Source organism: Anneissia japonica, unplaced genomic scaffold, assembly GCF_011630105.1.
Source record: "Anneissia japonica isolate Jap-2015-1 unplaced genomic scaffold, ASM1163010v1 scaffold1889_len2455224_cov183, whole genome shotgun sequence".
Classification (NCBI taxonomy): Eukaryota; Metazoa; Echinodermata; class Crinoidea; order Comatulida; family Comatulidae; genus Anneissia; species Anneissia japonica.
Window position 1 is genome coordinate 686,116 of NW_022752980.1, and position 14,543 is coordinate 700,658.

General features: G+C 33.1%; 1 protein-coding gene across 1 annotated transcript; it reads left to right on the forward strand.

The window, feature by feature from the left end:
• Positions 1-10,120: 10,120 nt before the first annotated feature.
• On the forward strand, positions 10,121-14,206 carry LOC117122507 (sulfotransferase 1C2-like). The gene is made up of 6 exons (XM_033268095.1): positions 10,121-10,268; positions 10,629-10,768; positions 11,090-11,216; positions 11,756-11,850; positions 12,725-12,899; positions 13,520-14,206. The coding sequence occupies exons 1-6, from the start codon at positions 10,121-10,123 to the stop codon at positions 13,630-13,632; spliced, it is 798 nt and encodes a 265-aa protein (XP_033123986.1). The 3' UTR covers positions 13,633-14,206.
• Positions 14,207-14,543: the final 337 nt, after the last annotated feature.

The window sequence follows — 14,543 nt, forward strand, 5'->3', positions numbered from 1 at the left end:
TCTTAATATTTCTAAAGGGGTCGTGAAACACAGGGGCGAAATAGGTTGTTTTTAGGGGCGAAATAGGTGTGGGGGCGCTGGACATTTGGGGCAAAATAGGTTGTGAGGGCGCTAGACATTTTGGCAAAACTAGAGTTCCTTTTTTCCCACGCGATTTCCCAAAAATTTAAATATCATGAATATTTAATAGACAGCACCAGGAAAGAGCTAGCCACAAGAAGTGTGGCGGTGATCTGACATTATACAGGAGGTTTATTGTGGAAAGTTGGAATGATAGACTTCCTATAAGGTGAAATTATGATTTAATGTTAAACTGGCTGCTCAAGCCAGGTACCCTATCCACTTTCTCCAATGTGGCTAAACAGTCTCCAGCTTTAATTTTCTGGCTAAGATAATTTTAATTCATTTTTTAATTGTCAAGTGTGTAAGGCCGAGAGTAATCAAATTAATATTTTAATAAATTACCAATTATTAAAATAATTAGTTTTATTTAGGCTTAAGGTTGATAATTAACTCCGATTTGAACTCCGATCAACCAAGCAATTATAGTACTGTACATTAGGATGTAATTATAAAAATGTACAAAATATTCTCCTTTAGGTACATTAATTTTTTTTTTTTTTATGAAGTAAATTTTGTTGAATACAAATCAACAAATAAAACCAAGAAAACTTTCATGCAATACAAATCGGATTTCAGAAACTATATATGTATGCAAGAATACAGACAGCTGTTATACTGTATCAAATTATCATTAAAGTTATTCTTTACTGTAGTCTGTTATCTATTGTACAAGAATGCAGACAGTTGTTATACTGTCATTATCATTAAAGTTATTCTTTAAAGTTATTCTTTAATATTAACACATTAAAATGAACATTAACAACAAACAGATTTTTTTCCCCCAATTTTCTTTATTCTCCACAATTTCAAAGTTTACGTAGGTTAAAGAACAATCAATCAATCAATTACACTGAGAAGCTTTTCTTGGAGAGATTCTTTTACATATACTGTAATGGTAAGCTACTAGCTACTAGCCTAATTTGGGTCCACTAAATCTTATATTGAAAAGATGTTTTTTTATGGAGGGGAATATACATATCAATGGAAGGGTGAGTTTGGACGGAAAGAATTAGAAAATTGAATTAATGGGTGTATATCAAAATAAATTTAGTAGCTTTAAAGAGGAAAATAATGGCCAGGTCAGTATGAGCTCATGATGGTGCACCAGATATTATTCAAACAGCTTTCTTCTGTTTGGTAAATAATTTAGCTGTGTTTGATCCATAGGTGTTGCACCAAACCACATAAATAATTTAAGTATTAGGAACAATAATAGCTACTTTATCAATTACAGTGTGGCCATCCGCCCTTACACAAGTGGGGGTTATGAAAGTGTATACTTCTGAAAATATTCATCATGCATTACCTGCATAATATTTGCCTATGTTGTGTTCATAGACATACAAACCTAAATTGAAAAAGTTTTATATTAAAAAATGAGCCAGATAACAATTCATCCTCACATTTCATTGATAAATTACCACAAAATGATACCGATAAAGTAGGACCAGTCATACTAATTACTGTCAAAAAAGTCATACAATTAGCATCCTCTGATATACACAGGGCATAGGAAAATAAATTAATAAATAATAATATTTATAATGATATTTATAATGATAATAATAATTATAATAATAATAATAATAATAATGATAAATAATGATATAGACCAGGTTATAATTGATAGGTGCCACTTAGAGAGGTAGAAATTCTCATATGGTTTTTCTAGACCAGTTTTTTATGGGGAATCAGAATATGTGAGGTAAAAGGAGTGTAACCTGAGAACTTTCGCGTGAGGGCGCTTTTTCAACATGGCCGCCAAAATCCAATAAACTACATATATATGGGTAAAATAAGCACAGAAGGTAGTTTTGACCAACTTTTGAATATGTAATGATAGGAGTAAAGTATAACTAGCTAAAGTTATTAATGTGAAGATTTCGAGAGGCAATTGAGGGCGCCTTTTAAAATGGCCGCCAAAATTAAAAAACAACCTAATAGTAGCTTCAATATCCTAGATGAATTTATTAAAAAAACACGAATGTAATAACTTCTGTTGACTTTTTAAACCTAAAACAACATATTTTAGGGGTGTAAGCTAACTCACTTTTGAAAATGTAAGTAAAAATGCCCCCTTATATTAGCCCTTTTCTGTTTTAAAGAATAGAAAATATCACCAGAATCCTAAAAAAATTCCAGCTTCCTTACAAGTATCCGGTTGTTTTTCATTATTTCTGTCTGCTATACAAGGTATTCCAGACAACTACCACAATGTTCATGTATGAAGAAGGCATCAATTCATTTACTACATATTTGTCTTGTAGTGTTTAACTGTGTAGCCCTATGTTGAGCAATAATCTTCAGGTATCGCTTTTATCACTGCAATCTGAAAGTCTTCGTATTTATCGTACTGTATGAACAATTCTTGGACTTCCACGGGAATTTGTTTATTCCATCTGTTCCATCAACTATTTTTATTGACAGTCATTTACCTCTGCTTATTTTCATTCTTGAACGATGTCTGCTAAGTATCTGAAGCTCGAGATTCTGCTAACACGGTGGCAACAATGATATGTCAGTGACCTTGTCTCTGAAAAAACTTTCTATTGAACATGTCATTTTTATTTGCTTGATTTACACTTTTCTCCTTAACTCGAAGCAGTAGTAAGACATACTATTGTTCTTTAGACAACTTTTGTGACAGAACATCTAAAACTCCGATGTTGCTGAAAGTTTCAACAAACTCAGTTTATAATTACAGAAGCTACATTTTCCTTTACGAAAGAAAGCCGGGGTGTAATTGCCTGTAATATCGATGTCTCGAAAAAGGGAACGGATGATAGTTATTTGTTAAAGCATGCTTTGCATACAGGAAAACTTTTGTGTCGGCTTCTTCTTGGTGGTTTTACGCCAGATTGTAGAACCCCAGGTTGCCGACTGCCAGATTTTCGAGTACAGTTTGCCGAATGCCAGTTTGCTGAATCAAAAACTAAGAATCCCAGTTTGTTGAAACCCAGTTTGCGCTGAAACCCACTTTGTCGAATATAAAATAAAAGCAGCATGTAAAACATTAACCACTGCATAACATTCATGTTCGAACACTCTCTTACTATGTATTCGTATAAGAAATACCGGCTTATTGTAGTTAAATGATTCTTTTTGTTTTAATATGTAAATCAATTGGCAATCAGGAATTTAATAGGCCTCACATTTAAAACGTTTTATTAGCATACCTATGATAAATACATAAATTTATTTTAAAAAATGAAGGAAATAAACAAATTAATAATGATCTACAATTATACACATGTTGGAATTGCCTTCCTTTACATGTGCGTAATGGTAATTTTAATTTAAGAAATTTGTTAAGGAATCGTTCATATAACTTTCTTGTTGACTATACGTTTTGCTGATGAGTGCTTGTGGATCCCAAACATTTATTGTACAGGAACTCCGTTCCTTTTGGTATGCCCGCCTCCCCACTCACCAGCAATCTATATACTCTTTGTTTCTATGGATTTTCTTTCAATTTTAATGTTTTAATCTTGTATTGTATATTGTCTATACATATATATTTTTATGGAAGATATAATAATAATAATAATAATAATAATAATAATAATAATAATAATAATAATAATAATAATAATAATAATAATAACACATAACAATTGTGGCTCCAGAAATTTGTCGACAGGGGGTCTGACTCAAGGGGCCGACTAGAGCCTCGGTGGTCAGGGACCTGGCACAAGAATCCTGATAGGGTTTGCAGGGAGAGTATTTAAGAAGGATACGATGCTCATTCTTAAATTCATTTCATTTTATTCTAATTTTAACTGATAGCCATGCTTTCAAGTGTGTTTTTCTACAGCTTTTATGTCTTCCAATATTTTTCCTTTTAATTTGTACACAAATGAAGCTCCTTCCTTTCAAATGCACAGTATGCTGTACCTTTGTAACACAGAGATTTGGACTGGGTTTCGGAAAACTGAGTTTTCGTAAACTGGGATTTCATGATTTTAGTGAACTGGATTGGGCATTCTGGGTTTCGGCAAACTGAGTTTCTGCAAACTGGTTGAATACCTTCTTGAATACTATTGCTATCGGCGAGAATGCATCCTTTTCACTGAAAGAGATTTTGTGTTAGTTCCAGTTCTTCGTAGCAGCCACGAAAAACAGACTCGAAAGTTGTCCTGCATGCAATGCATGCTTTAAGGAAGTACAGCCAATACATAAATATCAACCGTTCCATTCTGGAGACATCGATATTGCAGTCGTCGCTACTGTATATCTTATTTTATGACAACGGAGAGAGTCATTCTAAAGACAAACACTGGCAAATACCGAAAGATGTTCAAATTAAGTGGCATTAACTTTCACCAGCGAAGAAATCATCCCTTATTTTATCTCGTGCTTCTGTAGCCAAAGGCAAAGTTTTCTTGACACTTTCTGATAACTTTAAAGTTTTAGGTGTTCTGTCACAAAAGATATCTGAGGAATTTGAAGACTGTGGCATGGAGTTAAGGGGAAAAGTGTAAATCAAGCAAGATGTGAAATGTTCAATAGAGGCAACAAGATCACAGACATATCATTGCTACCACCATGTTTGCAAGCAGACCCTTGAGCACTGGGGGAAATTTAATCGCTAAAGTATGGAAATTAAGCAGACGTAAATTATTTGGTCAGTAAAAATAGTATTCACAACAGATGGAATGATCAAATAAAGCAAAAAATGATTGAGACAGTGGTGCCCATGGACGTCAAAGAACTGTTTATAATAAAGACGAAGACTTTCAGATTGCAGTGATATTAGCAATACATGAAGATTATTGCTCAACATGGGGTATACACTAAAGGACAATTATTAAATGAATTAATGCCTTTATACATGAAAATTATGGTAGTTATTTGTGTGGTCCTCTGGAATACCTTGTGTAGTACACAAAAATAATGAAAAACAACGTATATTTGTACGAAATCTGGAATTTCTTTAGGATTCTGGTGATATTTTCCATTTTTCAAAACAGAAAAGGGCTAATATAAGGGGGAATTTTTACTTACATTTCCAAAAGTGAGTTAGCTTACCACCCTAAAATACGTTATTTTGGGTTTAAAAAGTCAACAGCAGTTATACATTCATGTTTTGTAAATTAAACAAATTATTTAGGGTATTGAAACTGCTGTTAAATTGTTCTTTAATTTTGGCGGCCATTTTAAAAAGCGCCCTCAATTGCCTCTCGAAATCGTCACTTTAATAACTATAGCTAGTTATACTCCTATCATTACATATTCAAAAGTTGGTCAAACCTACCTCTTCTGTGCTTATTTTACCCATATAAATGTAGTTTATTGGATTTTGGCGGCTATTTTGAAAAAAGTGCCCTCACGCGAAAGTTCTCAGGTTACGCCTCTTTTACCTCACATATTCTGATTCCCCATAAAAAAAACTGGTCTAGAAAACCATATGAGAATTTCTACCTCTCCAAGTGGCACCTATCTCAATTATAGCCTGGTCTAGTCGCTTTTTTTAAAAATTATTTCTGTGTGCTATACAAGGTATTCCAGACAACTACCATAATTTTCATGTAAGAAGAAGGCATCAATTCTTTTACTACATTTTGTCCTGTAGTGTTTAACAGCTTTATGTTGAGCAATAATCTTCAGGTATCGCTTTTATCACTGCAACCTGAAAGTCTTCGTATTTATCGTATGAACAATTCTTGGACTTCCACAGGAATTTGTTCATTCCATCTGTTCCATTAACTATTTTTATTGACAGTCATTTTATTTTCATTCTTGAACGATTAAGTTTGTTAAGTATCTGAAGCTCGAAATTCTGCTAACATGGTGGCAACAATGATATGTCAGTGATCTTGTGTCTCTGCAAAACTTTCTATTGAACATGTTACTTGCTTGATTTACACTTTTCTCCTTAACTCCAAGCTGCAGTGAGATATACTTTTGTTCTTTAGACAACCTTTATGACAGAACATCTAAAACTCGGAAGTTGCTGAAAGTTTCAACAAACCCAGTTTATGATTACAGAAGCTACGTTTTCCTTTACGAAAGAAAGCCGGGGTGTAATTGTCTGTATATCGATGCCGACTGCCAGATTTTCGAGTTCACTTTGCCAAAACACAGTTTGCCGAATGCCAGTTTGGTGATCAAATACTACGAATCCCAGTTTGTTAACACCCAGTTTTTGCTGAAGTCCGCTTTGTCGAAAATAAAATAAACCAGTATTAAAACATTAACCACAGCATAACATTCATGTTGGAACACTCTCTTACTATGTATTCGTATAAGAAATAACGGCTTATTGTAGTTAAATGATTCTTTTTGTTTTAATCTGTATATCAATTGGCTATCAGCAAATAAAAGTCAGCATTTTCACTTATAATTTGATTAATCGATTCTGTATACAAAATTTTAAGAAAAAACATCAAATAAAATCATTTAAAAAAATCAATAAACGAAAGGTGTAAATGTTTTATGTATTGGCTAAACATAAATTAAGATTAAACTTACTTTTGCAGTGGATTCCTGGAAATGTCAATCATCTTTAATTGAAACGTTACCAAAATCACAGTGTATTTTTTGGAAGTGGATTGTCCAGCAATATTTCAACTTAATTCCGATTGCCACATCTGATATTAAACTTCAATGAACCTATTAACAAATTTTAATTAAGACCTATTAAAAAAAATAATTATTTAAATAATAAGATAATTTATCATATAAAATAAAATATTCTGCATAAAAAATGGAATGTCCAGCAATATATCATATTAATTTTAATTACGTTAACAAATCTGATATTCAACTTCAATGAACCTATTAATAACAAATTTTAATTATTAAACCTATTAAAAAGATCAATTTCAATTTTGATTAAGCGACCAAATCTGATATACAACTGCAATGAACGTATTAATTTTTTTTTTTAAGTTTGGTTATAATAATTAGTTAATTCAAATAAAAGGAATGTTTTTCATAAGAAACTTAATTTTGATTAAGCAACCAAATCTGATATTCAACTTCAATGAATGTATTATTAACAAATTATAATTATTAGACCTATTAAAAAAAATTAAAAGAGAATTAAGAACTTTATTGTGCATACAACACTTTCCATTTCACCAATAATCAATTTTAATTTAATCTTTTAAATTAAACAGATACAATTGCTTTGTTTAAACTAGTAATTAAATGTATATGTATTGGCTAAACAAAAATTAGCATAATAACATAACTTACATTCTCAGTGTACCTTTTGTGGAATGTCCAGCAAGATGTCAACTTAATTTAATTATGTTAACAAATTTGATATTCAACTTCAATGAACCTATTATGAAATTTTAATTATTAGACCTATTAAAAAGATCAACTTTAATTTTGGTTAAGCGACCAAATCTGATATACAACTGAAATGAATGTATTAAAACATTTTAAAAAGTTTGGTTATAATAATTAGTTAATTAAAATAAAAGAAATGTTTTTCATAAGAATTTTTATTGTGCATTTTTGTTTCACCATTGATGAACTTATATATTTTTTTTAAATTAAGCAGATATAGGGCCTAGGCCTAATTGTTTTATATGCACTAGTTTTTTAATATTTAAGTGTGCTTTCTAAGGCCTTAGCTAGTTAGTGTAGGCTTATTAGGGCCTACTACTACTTCTAGGCCCAGCTGTAGACCTAGACCAGGTCTAGGTTCAGCGACACTACCAGGCCCCTACGCCTAGGCTAGCTGGCCTTGCATATGCTGGCTCAATTGATAGAAAGAGGAGGAAAAGTGTACATAACACGTTCTCTTGAATAGATTAGTAGGTAGAACTTACTTTGAATTAATTAATCTGTTTATTAAAAGAAAAAGGAAATTTTACATATATAAGCTTTCACCTACCTTCTACGCTATGACCTATGCCTCTTAGCCTAGGCCTAGAGTGTAAGACTGAAATCGATCGACTTCAGTGCTGCTTGTTGTTTTTCGCGCGAATAAAGTTTTGTAGAAAGAGAAAGTGACAAAATGTCTAGCGCCCTCACAACTTATTTTGCCTCAAATGTCTAGCGCCCCCACAACCTCGCCCCTGAAAACAACCTATTTCGCCCCTAAAAACAACCTATTTTGCCCCTAAAAACAACCTATTTCGCCCCTAAAAACAACCTATTTCGCCCCTGTGTTTCACCATGGAGGTATTATAGAAGGAGATCACTCGGCAACAGTTCCCTTTGACGCGACAAACCCATGTGTTCCCCGCTTTTGCATCGCGCGCGGGCGTATTACCCTATAATTCACATTTTTTCGTTAGCAACAACTTGGCAACGACATGCATTTATACGCTTCCAGCAGAGCAATTGTGCAATAAAGCGTTTGATTTTAACCCATTAAATATCTTTATAATGAACAGTGTTCCCCTGATTAGATTTTTTCGGACTTTTGGTATGTTATTATTTGTATATTTCAGGAACGGATTCCGTAAAATATTTATGTTAAAATTACTTCTGTGTTCATTAGAATTTTGTCTAAAGATTGATTAGTTCGACTATAAAGCTAAGTCAGCGTAAAACTGAAAAATACTCAGATTTTGGATTGATTTTTCGAATAGTTAACCCTCGTTAACCCTAAAATGACTTAGTTTATTATAATCCAGTTTCTAATTCATTTCTAACCCATTCAATTTCTAACCCAGTTTCTAATTCATAATACACAAAAGCTGATACAAAGACACTCCTAGCACTGCACAGCAGAAACCTATTGTAGACCAGCATCAAGACAAACACCCCATTGTGCACCCCTACCTTACAATGGTATAATCCATTGTCGGGTGGCTTTGGACAAGGGTGGCTTTATTCCTACATTCCGTCATATCATGTGTATAGAATATTGAAAAATTAGTGTTTATAATATACCTGCTTGCTATATAATCTATACCTTTATTTATATTGAATATGAACGAAATATTTGTAAGAAGTCAACATTAAAACAATACATAGAATTGTACCTGTGTGTCCGAGCATTTCTAAACGTTTATCCTTTAGAATCAGTATTGTAGCAGTTATTGCTATGATTTACTACTCAAATAATCGACCAGAAATTCAACACTGCCTTTTTATACTTTCAAAGACCATGTTGTACGTAAACACTGCCTATGCATAGGGATATTGTAATTAAAGTAATAGTCAATTACGGTAGTTTAATCTGTATCGACTGTATACACTTTCCTCTTGACCGACTACCAAGAGATTTTGACCTACCCTAATTATGAAGTAGTTTAGTTTCTAAACTAACTTATGCCCTAACAACGCCGTATCTTTCATATTGCACAAGCTGCGAACACTACACCACCTTCATCACTCGTGAGAAGAAGTGTCAAGCAGGCATGCATTATTCATGTCATCAGTTCACTTAAATGACCTTAAATAGTGCCCTCTATAATTTCTGCCGGAACTGTATGGGAAAAAAAATAATGCGCGTCGCCAGCCTTTTAGCCAGACCAATGTAAACATTGAAAGCTAGAGGTCTATACACTTTCCCTTCCGGATTATCTACCAGGAGGATATTAGTGGGTACCTGGTAGGGTTAAATGGCAAAATTCACTGATGTAGCTGCTACAACGTTATGGAATATTCCCCCGGGATCTTCAATTTGTATCTATATGCATGTAATTTAATGACTGGGTTAATGATATGTGAAGCATTTACAGGGGTTAATAATATGCGCTATTATGTAAGTCTACCATTATTATATTATTATTATTTTCTATAATTATAGTTATAGATTATAATTATTAACGTGATGCATCTCAAGCATATTACTTAACCATGCAAACCTCAGCCTCATAATATTATTATTATTATTATTATTATTATCATCGTCATCATCATCATCATCATCATTATTATTCAAGATATAAAGACGGGTGTGTAGTGTATTATATACAGATTGAACCACTTAATAACAGATTAAACACAAGACCACAATCAACTCAACTTCCGTAGATACTACAGGGTGTAAAAATTCAACATTTACTTGTGTAGGTCAGTGACGAAAATGTCTTTAGATGCTGAAGGTGACACGAAAACTCACATGATCGATGGCGTACGGCAGCCTATTGCAACCACAGCTAAGCATCTTCAGGATCTTCAGATGTTCGAAATTGTTAAAGACGATGTTGTTGTGATGACATCTCCTAAATCGGGTAAGATTGATAATATACTATTGACTGTGAAGGATTCTAATATTTGACTTATTACAGACATCTTTGATCTCTCGAACCTGCAGCTTCTCGCTGACAAGTTGAGTGTCATACTGTACAAATACCCATACGGTATCGAAGCACTTTCTCTCATATACAGTAACTGAGTTAGTTGGAGTTAAATCCATACAACTAAAAAGGAATTTTTGAGCATTGGTATTATTTATCTATTTGTTATGTTTACAGTCTTACGCAGCAAAAAACTAGTTTTATATTATATATATATATATATATATATATATATATGCCATGCAAGCCTATATATATATATATATATATATATATATATATATGCCATAAAAGCAAAGCAGGAATATATAGAAAAACGTTGGATGTTCATTGATTTCCCTTTCCAAACAGAAGGGGTTTCATCTCCTCGGCTGATAAAGACTCATTTACACCCACAAGCGATACCACCACACATAAAAGAGAAGAAGCCAAAGGTAAACATGTGCTTACCAGGGTGTTAATCAAACTGACAATGGGTCCCCCACACACACCCACACACACACACATGTTGTCTTACAAATGCACGGTGTTTACGTACATTCATGCTATGTTTTGACTCGTGGTCCATACAAAACCGACTGCTCGATGACTGCTGTTTGCATGCTGTGTATTTACTACATGGTGAAACGAGATACAGGTTGAGTCTTAATTTTATTTTGACATTTCAACACTGTAAACAGGCCTACATCAGAACCAAAATGTGTAACTTGTATTTACGGGATCCTTCAAATATTTACCACTTTTTTCTCTCATAGATTATATTTGTGTCTAGAAATCCCAAAGACACTGCTGTGTCTTTCTTCTTTTTCCATAAAACTGGAAAACATCTTCCTACTTACGAGTCTTGGACCGAATTTCTGAATGATTTCTGCGCTGGGAATCGTGAGTAGAGTCCGTCAGTTTAGTAATCAATAATTGATTTGTAATTATTTTTGTAATAATATTATAAATATCATTAATTGTTTTAAATATTTTTGACATTATTATATACGAGTAATTAATTATTATAAATACTGTTACGTTATTACTAATATTATTATCATCACCATCATCGTTATCAGTACTACAACTATATTATAGGCCCTGCATTTTACAGAACAAGTTCTATTAAAAGCAAATAAATTAAACAGAGTTAAATAGCTTGGTGGTTAAGATGTTTGCCTTCCAAATCCATGGTCTGGGTGATCGAGGCCTGTCGCGGTAACAGGATTTTTCTCATGACCAAAACAACTCCACTCCCTAAGCCCCTTAATAAGACTTACCAGTAGTCTCATTTTGCATTTTTGTTTGTCTGTGAAGGGATATGCCACTTATAGAATAGTGATTCAGTTCGCTGATTGGCATATCCCTGACCTTTAACCTAAACCAAAGAAAAAAATATGTGTGTTAGTAAAAGAGTATTTTTAAACATTTTATTACAGTTATTCGTGGAGATTGGTTTGCTATGAATTCCTATTGGTGGAGTCAACGCAATGATAAGAATGTACTGTTTGTCAAGTACGAAGACATGAAACGAGTAAGTTCCAATGCTATAGTAATTACTTTTTTTTATACTCGTTTACTACATTATTGTATGTATTTTTTTATTATTATTTTTCCTCTATAATCCATCAAATTTATAAACAGTTATTTCGAACTATTTTTCTTGTATGTATTTATTTTTATAGGCCTATAGGCTATCTATTTATGCATTAATCATATAAGAGAATATTCTTCTTTTTTTTAAATTTCAATTAAGCATAACTAGTGGACAGCAATTTGCCGCCCAAGTCATCGTTATTATTATTTTTATTTCTAAAAAGACAATACACTAATAGGTAATGTTAAAAGCAAAACAAACCCCATAGTTGCCACACTAAAGGACACGCAGGCGATAGTCCTTAAAAGTTGGTTGGTGTTGTAGCATTTCATTCATCCCTGTGGCAATACACATTGTGTAAATTGTCGCAACTACTAACTGTTACTGTCTACATTTTTTTGTATAGGCCTACTTTCTAACAATTTCCTATTATATAATAAAATGTATACAGACGAAAGAATGAAATATGTTTATGATACAATGAAGTAGCACTGTTAATAGAGTGTCAATGAAACTTAACCACTAACCAATCAAATTATTGGCAATAATAAGCCCGTGTCTAGCCAGGGTTCCAGGCTCTAATTTTGGGTTACACACTTTTTATTGCACGCCATACATAATTTATTTGGCGTCCCATACTTGATTTTTTTTCTTCTGTCTCAAAATTAACTTGCTCGTTGGTGGCGCTGTCCAGAATGAGAAAAAAATAATAAGGGACTTGTGGCAAGACTAACACGTGTCCTACAAACCCACCTCTTGTCTTAGCGGAAAAGTTTTTATAATATTATCTTTCACCCATTACTTCATTTAGAATCTTAGTGAAGTTGTTGAGAAAGTTGCATCGTTTCTTGGGTGGACGATTCCGGACGGAAAGTTGCCTGAGCTTCTTCAGCACTGCTCTTTTGAATCAATGAGGTCAAACAATAAGGTCAACTCTTCTGGGGATCCTTTGATAGACACCGAAAAAATTCCATTCATGAGAAAGGGTTAGTTAGTTTTAATTTTGTTTCATCTCCGTAGGAGTACATAAATTAATAAATTATATATAAAAATACGTTTTCATCTTTTTAAGCTGCAGTTTGGCTGTGAATGCTTAACTACTGTACTGTAGCCTACTCAGAAAAAATATCTGACCATTTATACTATTAATAATATTCATAATAATATCACTATGCTGATAAACGTGCATTCACACTGGTCATAATTTTTTTTTTCTAAAGCTCTGTTTATCACCATCGTGTTTTATGTGATAAATACATTTGGTTAGTTTATAAATATGTGATGACGTGTTCAAAGACCTGTCCAAATTATCATATTGTCTTGGTCAATAAAATCTGTTGTATGCCCATATATTTATGATGTGCCTATATGTTCATGATGTGATGTCATCATGACCATATTTAGACATGTCCCATGTTTTTGACAAATACAATATAATAGCCTTTCTAAAAAACTGACATTTTATCATCAAAGAAAAATAAACATTTACAAATAATAATTCAATTATTATTTGTGAATAATTGATTCAAAATAGGCCTGCCGGTATATCTGTTATGAATCAATATCGTTTACGAATAATACCATGTTATGGATTATATATTCATAGGAACGGTTGGTGATTGGAAGAATTTCTTTACTGTTGCCCAAAGCGAAGCTTTCGATCAAATTTATCGAGAAAAGATGGCGGGTACAGGCTTAGAATACGACTACGAGCTATAGTTTTAAGGCAGAACAGAGAGATTTATTCAGACAAACACATAGTTGTTAATGAAATGTATCGAAAGCCAGCATATTGACGCATACCTGCGTGTACACAGTGTGATGGCGACGCAACCTAATCACCTTCCTTGGTCTACGCGTTTGTGAAAGTGCAGTTTTGTTCAGTGGTTTTAACAACATTGAAACTATTTTCACTGTGTAAAGGCGCTATAGAATTATGGCACCACCATCTGTACAAGTCTTGTAGAGCAATAGCCCTGTCATAATTAATATTGTGTTAGTTGAAGAGTTAGTTGGGGTAAAAAACCCTATTATAAAGATGACAAAAGCACTACCTGCACCTGATTAGCTTTGTCCACTCTGTCAAATTTCATGTGACAAGTAACTGTGATTATGCCCATATTTGGATGCAAGCTAATATGAACAAAAAAATTGATAGTGTGGACATAACTTTATAATAATATTAGTCGTCAATGAAATGAAAACATTCTTAAAATGCCATGATTTTATATTTTATTTACTAATGGATGACATCATTTATCGTTGAATAAAGATAACGATCAACTAAATTTCATTTTGTTCTCCTCACCACTAGTTTTTTGTTTTTGTTTTTTTTGTGGGCATTATGAATGCAATAATTGCATATGCATAAAGATAGTAAATTTGAGAAAACACAATATTACCAGTTACCAGATAAAATAATCAGTCTTTGGACTATAGATGCCAGGGGCGGATTCAGAGATGTCCAAAAGAGGGGGGGGCCGATCGAGACAACAGTATCATAGGGGATCTGGGTGGATGCCGCCGCGAAATTTTTGTGTTCTAAACGCCCGAAAATAACATTTGAGGCGTTCTGGGAGCTATCACTTTTTTCTTTTTCTTTCTTTCTTGTTTTTTTTTTTTACCTTCCA